Source organism: Volvox carteri (genome assembly GCF_000143455.1).
Source record: "Volvox carteri f. nagariensis unplaced genomic scaffold VOLCAscaffold_6, whole genome shotgun sequence".
Taxonomy (NCBI): Eukaryota; Viridiplantae; Chlorophyta; class Chlorophyceae; order Chlamydomonadales; family Volvocaceae; genus Volvox; species Volvox carteri.
Window position 1 is genome coordinate 1,483,584 of NW_003307549.1, and position 15,948 is coordinate 1,499,531.

At 57.4% G+C, this 15,948-nt stretch overlaps 5 protein-coding genes across 5 annotated transcripts; 2 read left to right on the forward strand and 3 right to left on the reverse strand.

The window, feature by feature from the left end:
• Positions 1-1,297: 1,297 nt before the first annotated feature.
• Positions 1,298-2,069, reverse strand: VOLCADRAFT_87729 (uncharacterized protein; the record flags this gene model as incomplete). Its single annotated transcript, XM_002947477.1, has 2 exons — positions 1,298-1,950; positions 2,033-2,069. The coding sequence occupies 2 exons, from the start codon at positions 2,067-2,069 to the stop codon at positions 1,298-1,300; spliced, it is 690 nt and encodes a 229-aa protein (XP_002947523.1).
• A 414-nt stretch (positions 2,070-2,483) lies between these two features.
• hstH3-2 (histone H3) lies at positions 2,484-2,992 on the reverse strand (the record flags this gene model as incomplete). Its single annotated transcript, XM_002947478.1, has 2 exons — positions 2,484-2,756; positions 2,858-2,992. The coding sequence occupies 2 exons, from the start codon at positions 2,990-2,992 to the stop codon at positions 2,484-2,486; spliced, it is 408 nt and encodes a 135-aa protein (XP_002947524.1).
• Positions 2,993-3,261: 269 nt separating this feature from the next.
• On the forward strand, positions 3,262-3,573 carry hstH4-2 (histone H4; the record flags this gene model as incomplete). The annotated part of the gene is made up of 1 exon (XM_002947342.1): positions 3,262-3,573. The coding sequence occupies one exon, from the start codon at positions 3,262-3,264 to the stop codon at positions 3,571-3,573; it is 312 nt and encodes a 103-aa protein (XP_002947388.1).
• Positions 3,574-4,923: 1,350 nt separating this feature from the next.
• VOLCADRAFT_103473 (uncharacterized protein) lies at positions 4,924-10,505 on the reverse strand. The gene is made up of 7 exons (XM_002947479.1): positions 10,332-10,505; positions 9,660-9,778; positions 8,981-9,047; positions 8,611-8,675; positions 7,353-7,447; positions 6,362-6,525; positions 4,924-5,697 (listed from the first exon to the last, which is right to left on the reverse strand). Exons 1-7 carry the CDS (start codon positions 10,424-10,426, stop codon positions 5,613-5,615), a joined length of 690 nt encoding a protein of 229 aa, XP_002947525.1. The 5' UTR covers positions 10,427-10,505; the 3' UTR covers positions 4,924-5,612.
• Positions 10,506-10,779: 274 nt separating this feature from the next.
• On the forward strand, positions 10,780-14,988 carry VOLCADRAFT_87733 (uncharacterized protein; the record flags this gene model as incomplete). Its single annotated transcript, XM_002947343.1, has 7 exons — positions 10,780-10,938; positions 11,018-11,086; positions 11,279-11,509; positions 12,863-13,030; positions 13,360-13,504; positions 13,821-13,927; positions 14,470-14,988. 7 exons carry the CDS (start codon positions 10,780-10,782, stop codon positions 14,986-14,988), a joined length of 1,398 nt encoding a protein of 465 aa, XP_002947389.1.
• Positions 14,989-15,948: the final 960 nt, after the last annotated feature.

The following is a 15,948-nucleotide window of genomic DNA, read 5'->3' on the forward strand; positions in this document are numbered from 1 at the left end:
GTATGCAACTTGTAGCAGAGCCTTAACCGCACGAACCAAAAATTTTGTAACCGACCGCTCGCAAGTAGCACCCCATTATGCGCCCACCGCTATGCGCCACGTATGCGTAATCCCTCCACGGCTGCAACCGCTGAATTGCCCTGCACCTACCTCTCATCACAATCCCCCTACATCTTCGCCTCAAAATCTACAACACCACCTCCCCTCCCCTCCCCGCACCTGAACAACCCCACTACTCTGGTGCGATGCTCTCATTTCCAGTCACGAATAGCAGCAGGACTTCCCCCAGTGTGTAGGCGGCTGGCCCAGTTCCAGGTCCCCTCCCATTACATCGGGCACCCTTGGACTTGCAGCAACCGCCGAGCCAGCAATTTGGTGTCCCCAGCGGTGGTGCCGATGTCGCACATCGCACGGTGTCACCAAACTTGCCCCAGGTGCAGCCCAGCCGCCTCAGGCAGCGCAGGGTGACTTGGTCGCCATTACCTGCTGCCACCGCGTAGGGTTCGCCTTAAGGTCCTGTAATGCAACAACACATCGCAAAATGTATGTGTGAGATGGGGCCTGGATAGGTAGGTAGATAGATGTGGATCAGCGGAGAGATGACGGAAGCCAGGTAATGAAGGTACCGCATTCAGCCAAGTTATTGGCAACAGAACTGGCCCCCATCAAGGCCCATCAAACCCACACTACAGAGCCAGCCAACCACGCACCCCCATGGGCCAGGCCCGAGCTGCTAGCCACTCGAGGAAAGCCGGTATACCGGTATTTGCAGCGTCCTGAAAGGTGCCATCAGACCAGGTATATAGCCCCGGTCCAGAACCTACTCCATCAACTCCACACTTCCTGCAGATGCAGCAGCTGGAGTTATGTCGTCCATGGCCAGTTGGAAGGCCTCCGGACCAACAGCCCGAGCCCGCTCCGGCTCCTCCAGCCACCGAAGGATATGCAGATGACCATGCTCTGCAGCGAATATCACAGTGTGCATGGTAAGCCGCCAGCCCAGGGTCACGAGCTCGGCCAGGACCACCACCACATGCATATGGTGCATGTTACTTGCTCTGTTGCAAAGTCCGTGGGTCCCGGCAGCCAGTCCCTCTCTGCTCGCAGATAGCGCAACAGGGGCAGCTTGGCAGCTCAGATAGCGGCCTGACTATGTAAGCGCCTGTTCCTCGCCATCCAGAAGTGCCAGCTGTACTCGCACCGAAACATCTGGGCGGCTGACGCATTTCCATTAAACCCCCTAGTGTTATCAAGGCGGCAGCCCTGAGCCTGCAGCTACTCCAGTGTGGCCCGCCACTCAGGAGGTTGGGCTCGACAGCGCCTCCAGTAGGACGTCTGTCAGCAGGCTGCTGCCACCACTGCTGCCAGCAGTTGAGGACACCGCCGCTGTCTTCCGGTGCAGCTGCTGCAACATCGCCAGGTTGAAGCCATACGCAGCACCCTTGAAAACTTTGGCTGTAAGGACTCCGGAGCGCGGGGCACTTGCACTTCTGCCGCCTCCAACCGCCTCCAACTGCCGCCTCCACTTGCACTTCTGCCGCCTCCAACATCTCCACCCCGGGCTGCAGCAGCAAGACCCCTTGTCAAGCAGCACCGACACCGTGCCCTCCAGGAGCTCCAGCATGAGCAGCCGCAACCAAGGCCCTGGCACCCACCAGCTGCCTGTAGTATTTGAGGACATTACCCGTTGCAGCAGCCGCCGCACCATGTCAAGGTCGCCGTTGCCGGCAGCTGCTTGTGTACCGCCCCATACACTAACAGGGCCGCCCCGTTTTATGAACCACTGGCACACCCCCATGCTGCCGCGCTCGGCTGTTGCGATGAAGACCTCGTCTGTGAGCGGAAAGCCTGCAGCTTCGAGGGCGACCTGCAGGATAGCCAGGCTGCGGCTGCGGACCGTCAGGAGTATGGACGCTTTCGGCGCTGCTTCAGTGTCAAATCGTGGACTGCCTCCGGGTGGCGCCAATGGTGAACGCGTGGTGAACGCGGCATAGAGCGCGGCACAGGCTGCGATGGGTACTTTGCTCCGGACCTGGCTTAAAGCCTTTTAGTACGCACGCGGCCTTCATTTGGGTCCAGGAAGCTGACGACGCGCTCTATCAGGTCCGGTGTCAAACCGTCCCAGCTATGCCCCTTCTCAGAATTCATAGGAAAGGGTTGAAATCGAAACGCTTTGCGTAGCGGCATTTTCGACAGAGCATGGATCTAACCCGTACGAAACCGGTATAGTAAAACCGCGATGGAAATGTAATGAAAGCCTAACTCCATAATTTGGTAACCTGCATGACCTTCCAAAGTTACGAATGCCTGGCATCGAATGCCGCCCATACCTTCAGCAACACACGCGTAGATACAATCCACAATCATGGCGACTAAGAAGTTGCAACACCAATCATGAGTCCCGCCGCCTAAGCAGCAAATCCTCAATTTCACGGTGGTGTTGAAAAACACCGGATTTTGCTTTGAGGGCTGTCCTGGACCTCTTACGCGCGCTCGCCACGGATGCGACGGGCCAGCTGGATGTCCTTGGGCATGATGGTGACGCGCTTGGCGTGGATGGCGCAAAGGTTAGTGTCCTCGAACAAGCCCACCAGGTAGGCCTCAGCAGCCTCCTGCAGCGCCAGCACCGCCTGGCTCTGGAAGCGCAGATCGGTCTTGAAGTCCTGAGCGATCTCGCGCACCAGCCGCTGGAAGGGGAGCTTGCGGATGAGCAGCTCCGTGCTCTTCTGGTACTTGCGGATCTCTCGCAGAGCGACCTGTAGGGGTCCAACAGGGAAGGAGCGGCAGGGCAGGACAATTGGGGTCCAGAGTTTGAGGCGGTTTACGAAATTGAATGAAGATATGTATGGTGTCTTACCGTGCCGGGGCGATAGCGATGGGGCTTCTTGACGCCGCCGGTGGCTGGAGTCTTGCGGGCTGCCTTGGTGGCCAGCTGCTTGCGGGGCGCCTTGCCGCCGGTCGACTTGCGCGCAGTCTGCTTAGTACGGGCCATTCTGTATCAAAGTTAAGTAAGAATCAAGTGCACCTCTAGAGCTCTTCCCAGTTAGAATCTTGCAGCGTCATTTTAGGGTGTGTTATGAATTTTGCGGAGGTGGTTGTACGACTTCCGTTGCCCCGCTGAGCCGATCCAAAACAAACTCGAACATAGTGGTAATGTCCAAACCAAAGCTATAAATACGAATAGCTTGGATAACACTATAAACGCAACACTTTCGACCGTGTTCTGCTCTTGTGTCCTCACATTGTTATATCACCACTACCATGTCTGGACGCGGCAAGGGTGGCAAGGGCCTGGGCAAGGGCGGTGCAAAGCGCCACCGCAAAGTTCTCCGTGACAACATCCAAGGCATCACCAAGCCTGCCATTCGGCGATTGGCTCGCCGTGGCGGTGTAAAGCGTATTAGCGGGCTCATTTACGAGGAAACCCGCACGGTCCTCAAGAACTTCCTGGAGAACGTCATCCGTGATTCAGTTACTTATACTGAGCACGCTCGCCGCAAGACTGTCACAGCCATGGACGTCGTATACGCACTTAAGCGCCAGGGCCGCACCCTGTATGGCTTTGGTGGCTGATCGTCATAACGACTTCATTATCTTCAACTATCCGGTGTTTCTTAACACCACCATCCTTGGATGTAGCGTACGCCTGCCAACTTGCGATTGACTCAGGCCCTCTTTACTGAACTTTGATTTTGACTTGTTGGCCCTCTCGCTGAACTCTATCCGCCCCAATTACCCTGTATCTAAATCCTGATGTTGAATCTTCGGCACTTCACTTTGCCGCCATGACGATGCCATCAGTGCCGTAGTAAGGGTATACCTGCTCCCCCCTAGGTATATAACCCTCTCCCTTGCACGTTCTGTTCGCGGCCAATGTTCGCGGCCAACAGTAAAGCCTTCACTGCACAAACTTGCGATCCGCTTAACGCGGGATATGCGGGAGCACCTTCTTCCTGCCCGCTTGCTCAGCCGCCAGATCCATCCAATGCTTATATTTCGCCGTGTGTGTGTTACATGGTTGAGGGTGCGTGACGCCATACTTGTAAAACTACCTATACGAGCCGAAGGCCCAAGGGCAATACTACAACGCCTACACGCCACGGAGAAAAGGAAACACCGCACATCAGCCCAGACTAGCGTCCAAAGGGGGTAACTGCGTTTCGGTGGGCCCACATACGTTCCAACATCCTCGCCAGACATACTGGTTTCCATTTCATGGCCTCCAACATGCTCTGTTGATGATCGAATCCCTCATCATTATAGGCTGGGCATTCCAATAACACGTGTTTTTCATCCTCGATTCGGCTATTAGTACCACAACAGCGGCAAAACCGCTGCTCCCTGGGGACATGGTACTTCGTGCTCTGTTTGCCTCCAGAGCCCAGCAACATAAACGAAACTGCATTAGCTTACGATGCGCTAAACGAGGAATGAAAACCTTAGCATGTGTTGGCCACATGACGGCTGCAGCTCCTGAAAATGACAGCCCCATCCAGTGCTTATACTTCCTGGTTGCTTACCGCCTGACGGGTACACGTCTGGCTGAACATCTAGACGTGTATGCGTCCAACGCTCATCAATCGATCCTTGAGCTCCAATACCATACCTTCTGGCAATTGGCCTGTTCATTAGCCATTTCCACTCGTTCGTCTGCCTCACGTAGCCCTTGCGGGGCCTCTTTCCATAGGTCGTGCCCCAGAAAACTTAGAAAACGGAGGACTAGTGTCCCCCATTCGGCCCCTTCGGGGTTGGAGAGGGCCTCTGCGATCTCCTGTCGCAAAACTCGGTGTGCCGCAGCCTGGCGCCTTACTGTTAGGCAGCCGGTCAACAGAACGTGCGACTTCCTCCAGCATGTGAAGGGGGTGTCTAGGGTTTCTGTTGCCTGTGCAATCCTGCCCAAAACCGAGTGGGATGTCCGCCATTACTGCCCCTCTAGGCGTTGCCCGAAGTTAATTAAGTTCAAAAACCGATTCGCACCATAAGGCCCGGTCTCTCCGACACCCGCATTTTAACAGCGAAGCAAAAGTGTTCCCTGAGATCCTTAACATCATCCATCGCACATCGCGCTCTCAACTTCCCTGCCAAAGCCCGTCACAAACTCGTTGATCATGCCGACATGACACTTGGCCACAAGAGCTCTCATCCTGCCCTCCTCATATGCTGCCTGCCTTCACATGCCTTTTCCCCGGGTGGTAGTCCGTCCGCACGCTGCGGAAAGCCTCCCATTCCGGACCCGACTAAATACTCACCCAGCCTAAACCCATCAGGGCCCTACACTCCACAACGTCCTGCCGTGTTGGCCGGCATTCCCGGTTCCGCCAAACGGTATCCTCACCTACAGCATGTATATCACAACGTATAGCCACGTGAAGACAGGGCGAAAGGACCCGTCTAAAGCGGAAAACCGTCCAGCCTCATCCCATGAGACACCCATCCCCATCAAGAATGATACCAGGAATGAGCCAACAGATACAAAGCCGGGCCTTTCACGCTTCAGTAAAGCGGACCTGTGGGTCAAAACCGCCAGCCTTAGGCTGGGCCTCTGCTGGTCTGAGCTCATCACGTCAGGTGCGCTCATCATCCAGTCGCCATCACTTCATCATCAGTGCTGATCACTTGCCCTCCTCTAGGAACGCCTTGGCCTGGTCCACATTGGCCAGCACCACCTTGAGCTTGGGCTTGGGCATGGGGGCGTACCTTAAAGAGGAAACAGATACATAGTCGTGTACAGCAATGGGTGGTCAATAGTGCAGGTACTGATAGATGCTATAGCACTGCTCAGGCCAAAGAATAGAGCGACATTGGTGAACATGTGTACATGGGGAGGCTTAGGTCGGCACGAAGCATTGATCACGGAACCGTACAGTCGGGATGGATAGACGCTGGTAAAGAGGGCTTCCTACGCAGTTCAGCTTGACAGAGCTTACAGCACGCACATGTTCCTTTGCAACACAGCTCACACACACAGCACACAGCACACAGCACACACACACACACACACACACATCTAGGCGCCGCAGTCCTTAGCTGCGACAAGAAACCCTTTGGGAGTCTGGAGCCAACTGTAACAACCACACACACGAAAGCCCGCCATGTTATGCGCTATATAATTCATACCCTGCAATCTCCAAGAGCCCAGGCATCGTATTGGATGGCGTTACAGTGGAGTCGACCGGAGTGCTGCCCGCATAACCCAAAATTGTTTAGGCCAGGAAACCCCCTTCCTATGCCCGGAGACGTACTTTCCGTAAAGCCTTTCCAAGCCGTTATCACCGGCCCTGGCGTGCTCCTTCCCAACAACTAACAGTGCATATACCATGAAATGCGCTGTATGCGCCTTCGCGAACCTTGTTTCGCTTACCCGTTGGATGCCAGATGGCCGATGAGCGCGTCCACAGCGATGTACATGCGCCGGGCGCTGTCCGTGCGCGCGCTGCCTCCTCGAGCGTACTTGGACACCCAATCGGAGCCCTCCGTGCGCAACGTCTTGATCAACGGCACCCGGACCTGGTAATTGTTCACGTCCTGTTCCCGGAAAGCGCGCGAATGAACGTTAGCACACATGCAATGTAATGTAATGTAATGTTACAGAGTGGGAGGCTTCTGGGCCGCTTTATCACATTGTCAGTTCAACAATTTATCACCTTATAGCACCATCCACCACTACCACACTGTCTTCGCCATACGAACTGTAAGTCCAAGGCGGCGGATCCAGCCTTCAGGGACCCCTCCTCATCCATTCACCCGAACATCCGAAGAGACGGAGGGTTCGGCAATCGCCACCAATCCAGCGTGCGAATCTGGTCCATCAACTGTGACCTCAACTCCACATCTCAGCAGCTAGCCATAATCTCGCGCTCCCGACTAATTCGGGGGTCTCCCCGGGAATCGAACACATGAACACGTTAGCACACATGCAGTCTACTACATGCAGTCTACTACATGCAGTCTACTACATGCAGTCTACTACATGCAGTCTACTACATGCAGTCTACTACATGCAGTCTACTTACGCAAAAGCAACGCGGACAGAGGGCAGAGCAAAGGGGAAGAAAGCTCGGGCCATGCATCACTAGTTCCTATAATTCTTAAAGGGGTACGGCTGCTACTTGTTGGGTATCCTTAACTCCCGTCCAACGTGCTTTTGCTGACGGTTGAAACAGTTGACTTCCTTTTCAGCGTTGTGGAAATGAAGAGATCACAGAAACACAACCACGTAACTTCGGGAGACCTGGCAGCAACGCACGTGGCAATAACGTCGTCCAAAACATGTTCGTAATCAGTCCGTCATTCGTCAATATTTAGTTCAGAGCACGTGTCCCATCAAAAAGCTGCGATCGATCAGTCCTCACCAAGGTCGCGTACGAGATGATGTCCTCCCGTAGCTTCAATGTACTGCGAACGTACTCGCTATCCAGTACGGCAACGGGCACTCCACTCACAGCGGCTGCGAGGGGTTGCGCACGGGCGGGCGGGAGATAGGCCGTCAGGAGGATCGTGGTGGTGGTATGGGAGCGCAAAACGTTCGCATGGGTGAGTGCAGGTATTGTACTAGAGCCCGAAACGAATGAGCAGCAAATAAAAACGGCCATAAAATGGCGCCGCACACCACACCGCATCACAGCAACTGCAAGCAACCCTAAGAAGTCCCACTCACCCCAGATGGGAACACGCGATGGATTCCCCCAACTGGTGGATTCCCCAAATGGAGCGAAAACAACACACTCCGCAACACACTCCGCAACACTCCGCAACACACTCCGCAACACTCCGCAACACTCCGCAACACTCCGCAACACTCCGCAACACTCCGCAACACTCCGCAACACACTCCGCAACCAGACACTGAAGGGGCTACGGGCTATACATCCTACATGGCCTGCACACTGCCATGCATTCCCAGCCGAGTGTTTTGTCTGCAGCAGGCGCGTGCGCGTGTTGCAACACGACCCGACCCCGCCACACCACAAGCTATGCTGCAGCTGCACCGCCAGACTGCCCTTGCGGAAGGTCGAGTGAAGCCCCCAACACTCCCAAAGCTACGCCATATCCGAACCCGCTCAGCTCTTCCTGCAGCTTTATGCCCGTGACTCAAGCCCCATGCTGCTAAATAATGGAAAATCCATATCCGACCCAGATTGTAGATAAGATATCGTACTCCTCCCCAGGCCACCCCCAGGCCGGCCGCTCTGGCCGCACCTGGCCGCACCTAGCCCCAGCCGGAACCCAGCGAGTATCCATCCATGCATCACTCCCCAATCACAGCCTAAGCGATATCTCGCCGGGGCCTCCCAGCCTTTGCCTACTTGATCCGTCTTGATTGAAGAGCTTTCCCCAGCACGAGCCAGTACACGGGCCCTAGCTAGCGCTAGCACCACTTGCAGACCCTAGCTCCGGTTTCAGAGTCCTCGCCCACATCCCCGTTACCGACATCCCCGTGCCTGGAAGCCCCGAGTCGTCAGTCCTGGCCGCAATGCATCTTCCCAGTAGCCCAATCGCCGCATTCCCAGTTCCGCCGCATTCCCAGTTCCCTCCCATGCCCCGGCCGCCGCAGCCCCGGCTGCCCTCAGCCACCCTCAGCTTCACAGAGTAACGGACAAGACAACTCACTGAATTTCTTCTCTGAAAGAGAACCGTAGTTCGCCTCCGCATTCTGAACGGCACCCTGGTCGTTGCTGTATGTATGTCCCGCATGCGGTGGGAGAGGGGAGAGGGGGGCACGTAGGGGCAACAGGCGAGGAGGAACATAAAAGCGAGTACGGTCAAGCAGCGTGCAGCCGGCCCAGAGGGCCGGATTCGGTCGGCTCCGAAAGCACTGTGCTGCACCGGGACATCTTTAAAGGCTCTGAGGAGAAAACTTTAGTTTAAAACTCCAGGAAGGGAGACGAGCCAGGCAGACAGCTAGCTAGCCAGCCACCTTCCCCACCAACCACTAGCAACCCCGGCTCTCCCAGCTAGCCATCCGCCCCGTGTAACATACCTGAGTACGGCACGCCGGCAGGCGGTATCGTCAGCTTCCGTAGTCGTCTCCGAAGCGCACGTGAGAGCTGTGTGCGTGTTATGGACGGGGCGTGCGGAGAGTAAGGCGGAGGTGCAGCGCCATCGCTAAGTGGGGAATCACATGGTGCAAAATATATACACGATCAAGTGCCGACGTCCCAAAACGTCGGTTGTAGGGGAGAAATGCAGTTTAGCGGGGATTGCTGTACGGCATTGAAGCGGAGCTGTTTGCTCTGGGGAGGAAGCATTCCCGAGTCGCACGTGTTTCAGGTTTTGAGACGCATTGGATATATGTGCTTGGGGGGCTGGCCCCGGGGCCCCGGGGGACTCCGGGGTCCGGGCACTGCGCGCTTTGGTCTCCCTGAATGCTAGTGACGTGGAGTGCCACACAGCACCTACAGAAAGTTCTAGTTCTAGCAGCTCTTTTAGTTACATCTTGCAAGTGCGCATTCCTTGGGGCTGGTGGCCACAGCCACAACCGCAGGAACTCACTGCCCGCTGTCGCGGCAGGTCAAGGTGGCCTATCTGTGCGGGACCCCTAAAGGGGAGTGTGCCCTCCTTTTCCCCATCGACACGATCCTGGTCAGTTCCTGTCAGCTCCGGTGTAGATCATGGACGCACGCAGCCATCCAACCAGGCGCGCTTTGGACACACCGCACCTTGAGCTGGGTGGGAGGAGGAGGCAACTCCGGCCAGCAGGGCACCGGCAGTCATGGTAAACAGGCTGCGGCGACTGGGACCCACAGTGGACTCGTCCGCTGTTGCGACTTCAGCCCTGCTAGGGTCAGGGAAAGGCCAGTTTGGTGTGAGATCAGGGGTGTTGGCAGGGAATGTGGAGCTATGGAGGATGTTGATCTGCAGAATGTGGATAATGGGAAGGAACGGGGAGTTAGCAAAGAAGAAAATGGTAGCGGGAGGGAGGGATAGGGCGGAGCGCCATCACCGCTTAGGAGCAGACGCACAGATGCTTGGGCAGTTGGCGCTGGGGCAGTTTGTCGGCTATGACTGGTATTCGCGCTAGCCGTGGCTCTGCATAACCTTGCAAACGCATTGCAATACTAGCTGTGCATATAAGCACCTGCAATACACGAGTATCGCAGTTGCACCATGACGATGGTGCCCCAAGGCGAGGGTGACCACAAGCCTGGAAAATTGTGCGGTCGCCGAGTCGCGGAAACCCTCGTCGGTACTACATGATCAGATCATACGTTTAAGAGCATGCACTTTGATACGGTAGTCTACCATCACGTAAGCAAGGAATCGGCAAAATTGATCGCAGCAGTATCTTGCTTGATCATCGTGGGGCCAGTGCATCGCCGCTTGCTGCGTACCTTGATGCCGCTTGCACGCGCACGACGCGGGGTCGCCGAGCCACACGAGTCGCCCCGACGCGCAGCGCGCTGGGAGGCCGAGCCTGGAGCTGCATGATGTGGCTGATGTTTAGGTACCGCACCCAGCACTATCTCACCTCAGCGGTTGCAACGCTGCAAGACACAGTTATGGGGCTTCAACAAATATGGGGCTTCAACAAATACGTGGTGCACAACAAATCTTGAGTGGCCCACAGCGGCCGTACGACGTTTTGCCCGTACATCAGCTTAGAACAGGCCGAAGACAGGTTCCAAAGAAACAATTATGGTCCCAATTGATGGATGCTGGTGGACAACCTTGAGGCCTTAGAGTGAAATAACTCCTCTTTGAACCATGGCAACATATTCAGTTATCAGCAAAGCCCAATTAGATAAAATTAGAGAAAAGGTACACGCGTCTATCATTTGTATGTTGTCTCATATTACAACGAGACGAATATCGAAAACTTACTCGCCATGCAACCCCTTACAGGTAGCTTCACCCAGCCCAGATGTCTCTGCGGAAGAACGTAAACGACTTAAGGAGCTCAGTGATGCAAGGTCTGCACAATGGCCAAACACATTGTCGGTAGGTGGTGGGCATTGCTCTGGGGCCGCGGTCCTTTACCGCTTGATCTATACCTATAATGAATATCCTCGTTGTCCAGGCACAACGGGCCCGAAAAGAAAAAACAAGGCAGGAGCGTCTTGCAGCCGAGGAAGCTGAGCGTGTAGAGGTGGGTCACCGTCCGAGGGAACTCTTCCCAGCTTGAACATATGGGAGCGTTAATGGCTGACATACCTTTGGGGGACATGGGACAAGGCACGCCACGGTTTGTCCCTATATGGCTTCGGACATGGCCATGGCTAACAGTTGCGGTGGGCCCTCACATCCTCCACGTCCCATCCCGCGCAATCCTCGTATGCAGCTCGATCGACAAGAGGCAGAGCTGCGAGCAGAGCAGCGGCGCATACAGATTGAGCGCGCGAACAAAATCCTGTTCGACGAGACGGACCGGGTCAAAGGCTTCCACAGCAAAATGCTCCTCAGCGATGTGCTGCACGAGAACGAGCAGCTCCTGGAGGTCAAGCGCCAAATTGAGGTGCTTAAAAAAGCGCAGGATCAGGCATTCGTGGAGCAGCAACGACAAGCGCTGGAGGTGGGTCAGGTTTCGAAAGTTTCGGGGCGTATCGCGTTGTACGGTGGCAACAAAAACCGGTTCCTTCGCTTTGGAAGCCGCATCCGCTGCCGCTAACGCATGCTTGGTGCACGTTGATCTGGGTCACAAAAAAAACACTACGTGCGCGAAAGTGGGGCCCCCAGCACAGCCCAAAGCCAGCTGGGTTGCGAGTCGATTTGCTAGCTGGCATCCAAAGAAGGCAGGCGAGCAATGAAGAGAAACTACCTAGCCGCCGAGGTGAACGGGAAGCCTTATGGAAGCAGAAAAAGAATGGAAACCGTGGTTCAGGCAGGGGAAGACGTGAAGAAAGTCCCGGTGAAGCTCCCGCGGGTGCAGGGCTGAGGCTCTTGAACCCCTAGGTCTCTGGGAGTGTGCCGGTAAGTCCTACCTGTCCACGCCGCGGCAAGGAACTACAAAACAGGTGCGCTGCATGCTGATGGCATGTCGTGTGGCGCACAGTATGCTTCGAAACTTCGACACTTCGACCCCCCCCCCCAAAAAGGCACGGAAAAGCACGGAAGCTCAGTGCACACCACGCACGTGTAAATGAGGCAGATGAGTGCCTTGCGAAGTGAATGGCGCCGCAGAAGTCCGGACGAGAAGCACATGATCGCTGCTGTTGCTACACGTCGGGACATCAGGGATTGGTGCAAAGGCGGTCATAACTCGTAATAGCAGGACCTCTGGGCCGCGTGACTGGACTGCAGTCTTAGAGTCTTCGCATGGCCTGGCTTCTTGCCTGGGCCCTTCTCGCCCGGTCTGGTCCGCAGCCCGGGGCCCCCGCTTGCAGCCCGCATTGGCATCCTGCAGCCCTAAAGCGCCAGCCACTCGGTAGCCCTGCTTAGCCTAACTTGGGCTGGCCTGGGCCAAACTGCTCATCGCACCATCATCACCACCAGCAGCAGCTCGACCGCACCAAGTCAGCTGTGTGTGCGTGTGTTTCAGAAAATGAGCCGCGGGAAGGGAGTGCTGAAGTTGCCAAACGGGACTGTGTGTGTATGCGTGCGCGTGCCTGTCTGTGCGTGTGCGCCTGTCTCTCCGCTTTTGTGTGTGTGCGCGCGTGTGTGTGTGTGTGTGTGTGTGTGTGCGCGCGCCGGCTTACGAAGGGGAGTTATGGAAGCCGCTGACCGTTACGGGCGGCATCTAGCTGGCGGTTACACGTGCGCTACGTTTGCGCGCCATCCAAAGAAAACGGGATGGGATGCTTGGAAGAAGTATCCCTGTGACTGTGCAGGATCGATTAGAGGGGGCTCAGGAGCTCACCCCTACTGAACCCTCATCTCGGACCCCAGACCCCAGAACACATGCACTTGCTCGCGCACACGCATACAGGTAGCCGAGGCAGCGGAGCTCAAGAAGCTCGAGGAGGCTCGGCGACGTGCTATGGCCCAGCGTGAGGCCCAACTGGCCCAACTAGAGGACCTGAAGACCAAGATCTTGTCGGAGCGGGCGGAGGACAAGCGGGAAGGGGAGATGCTGAAGAAGAAGGCCATGGAGGAGGTGAGGGGCTGGGGGCGGGAGAGGGAAGGAAGGGTGGGATGGCTGTGGGGATGAAGGACAGCCGAACGGACCCTGAGGGGCGGGAAGGGAAGGGAAGGGCGGGAGGGGCAGCAGGCAGGGTGGCCGGAGGTGTTTGTAGGGAGGGTTTGATAGGCGACTGGGGAAAGTGGGGCAGCAGGTGTGTGTGGGGGGGTTATCTGGAAGGCAGCAGTGACAGCATCGGCGGCGGTTGCAGCGGCAACGGCGGTACAGAGCCTGCTGGCACGGATTGCGACTGCCGCCGCCACCACCCTATCACCACCCTATCACCGCCACCCCGGGATGCACAGGCGGACGAGATGCGCGCCAAGGAGGCGGCGCGTTCGGCCAAGGCCCGGCAGCTCAACGAGGAGACCCGGGCGGCCAATACGGCGCTGCAGGCCTTCAGGTTGAAGGAGGCCGAGCGAGCCAAGGAGCAGGAGCTGGCAATTGAAGGTAGGGGGGCCCCCCGGGCGGGCGTGTGAGTGGTATGAAGGATGTGCGGGCTTTGGGTGGATGGGCGGCGCGGTGGCTTACGTTGGCTCGCCCGTAAGTACATCCGTATGTCTGCGCGCGTGCGTGCACTCTGTGTGGCTCCGCTTACCGAATCTGCTGTCTGTGTGTCGATCTGTGTGTCGATCTGTGTGTCGGTCTGTGTGTCTGTCTCTTACATGTGTTCCAACAGTTCGTTCACAATCCATACAACCCGCCTACTACTTTATGCCGACCTCACCAAGCAGCAACCGAAACCCAAACACCCCTCCCCATGCAGCGTACGCGAAAAAGAAGGCTGAAATTGCGGAGGAGCGCGCCCGGAGAGAGGCAGAGAAAAGGGCGGCGAAGGAGGCGGAGAAGAAGCGGCTGGCGGATAGTATGGAGGTGAGGAAGGGCGTGCGGCGAGGGAAGGCAGGCAGGGAAATGGGTTCAGGGTTTATGATTGGCCGAGGCCAGGACGAAAGGGGTGCCCCAGGGTAGGGGGAGCCGCGCGCTGTGCACGGAGCGGCAACCCACCAGGCGGTCAGCCAGCAGGCCGTCCCAAAACGACCAAGGGAGCTAGCGGAGGAGAGCCCCATGACCGGGAGCCGGACTAGGGCCAGGCCCGGAGAGGGGCAGCTCAGGGAAGGAAGGGAGCACCGGGCCGCCGGCCCAGGGGGGGAAAGCCCCACACGCGAGCGGCTCTGAAAACACTTGCTCCAAGTTTTTGCGTCGAGTTGCTTATCGGAAAGTTGTTGTACATGTGAAGAGTGATACCTAGGGGGTATTGCTAGCCGGTCCAGATTAGAGGTGGTCAGGACGTAGCGCGACTGGACAGGACTGGAACTGGTCCTTGCGCAGCCAGGCGACAGCCAACACACCACACAGGCTTGGTGAACGTGCGAGCCCTCCACCGCCGCTGACCCCTCCTCGCTCCCGACCCGTAGGACAACTATCGGCAATGGCACGCCAAGGAGGAGGCCCGTGTGGCTCGTGATGTGGCAGAGGCAGACGCCAAGGCCGCCGCAGACGCGGAGGCACGGCGCAAGAAGGCCGCGGACCTCGCCGCCGCCATCGACTCCTCCCGGCAGGCACAGCTGCGTGCCAAGGCGCAAGCCAAGGCGGCGGAGAGGGCGGAGGAGGCCGAGTACGTGGCGTCTTGGCGCAACCGCTCGGCGGCGCTGCAGCAGGAAGAGGACGAGGAGAAGTTGCGGCGGTTGGCGGTTGGCAAGCAACTGGCTGCGTTTCAGTTGCGCCAGGCGGCCATCAAGGCGCGCAAGATGGCGGATGCGCGCATTGCGGAGATGCAGGAGGCTGCGCAGTTGGCACTTAGCGTGCAGGAGGAGGAGGAGATCTTCTTGCGGTACGCTGCGGAGTGCATTGAGGAGTACCGGCGGCAGGGCAAGCCCACGAAGCCAATGGAGCTCCACTTGCGCAAGAAGACCACCATTGAGACGATGCAGTAGCGGCGGAGGTGCTGGGCAGGCAGGAGGGCCTGCGGGGGGAGGGCCTGCGGGGGGGAGGGCCTGCGGGGGGGAGGGCCTGCGGTGGAGGGCCTGCGGGGGGAGGGCCTGCAGCATGTGTGGGTGGGCGGGTGGGGGGTAAGACGAACTACTGGCGAATGGAGCAGAAACCAAAGACAGACAGGGGGCTGGGGAGGGCTTCCCGGGATGTCTGTTGGCACCGCACATATACACACACACAGGGGGGGAAGAAGAAGAGGAGGGGGGTTGAAGGAGGGGGGAAAAGACCGGATCTGTGCGCGTCCTTGCGTGTGCGAGGCCGTTGCTTGCATGGCCCGGGGCGGACGGTCGGTGGCATGGAGGAGACAGGCGGGCCGCGGATTGAGTCAAATCCCCGTGTTTATTTGACGCCGGAAGGACCCCCAAGTTATGTAGACCATGCGTGAACGTGATGTCTGTGCATATGTGTGTATATCTGTACAGCACCGAGTGCAGAATTAGTTATAGCCATGGAGGGAGAGGATGGAAGAAGGGAGGAAGGGAAGTCGAAATCCCTGTTTATCGTACGTTTGTAGTGCGTACACCGTACACTGACAAGTTCGCCAGCTGGGTACAGCTAGAGCGGGCGGTTGAATAAGCCGGTAAGTGTGGGGTATGTGTCGGGGGGGGGGAGTAGCGGGTAGGGAGCCCCGCACGCGCATCGAGACTGCATCTCATCGCAGCGAAGGGAACGTGCCTCGCCGTACTGACGCCACCTCCGTCGTTACCCTTTCGCGGCCCTCGAGAGCCGCTGCCGGTTCGAACCTGAGCGGACCTGAGGGGAAGGGCATATGTGCCTGCGGGGTTGGACAGGAAGACTGGTCTGGGCAGAGTCGCAGGTGGTGGTTCATAGCTTGTCGTATTGACGTACGTACGTACGCGCATTTTCTTGCAGCTTACGTTGTGCCATGCGATCATGTGGGC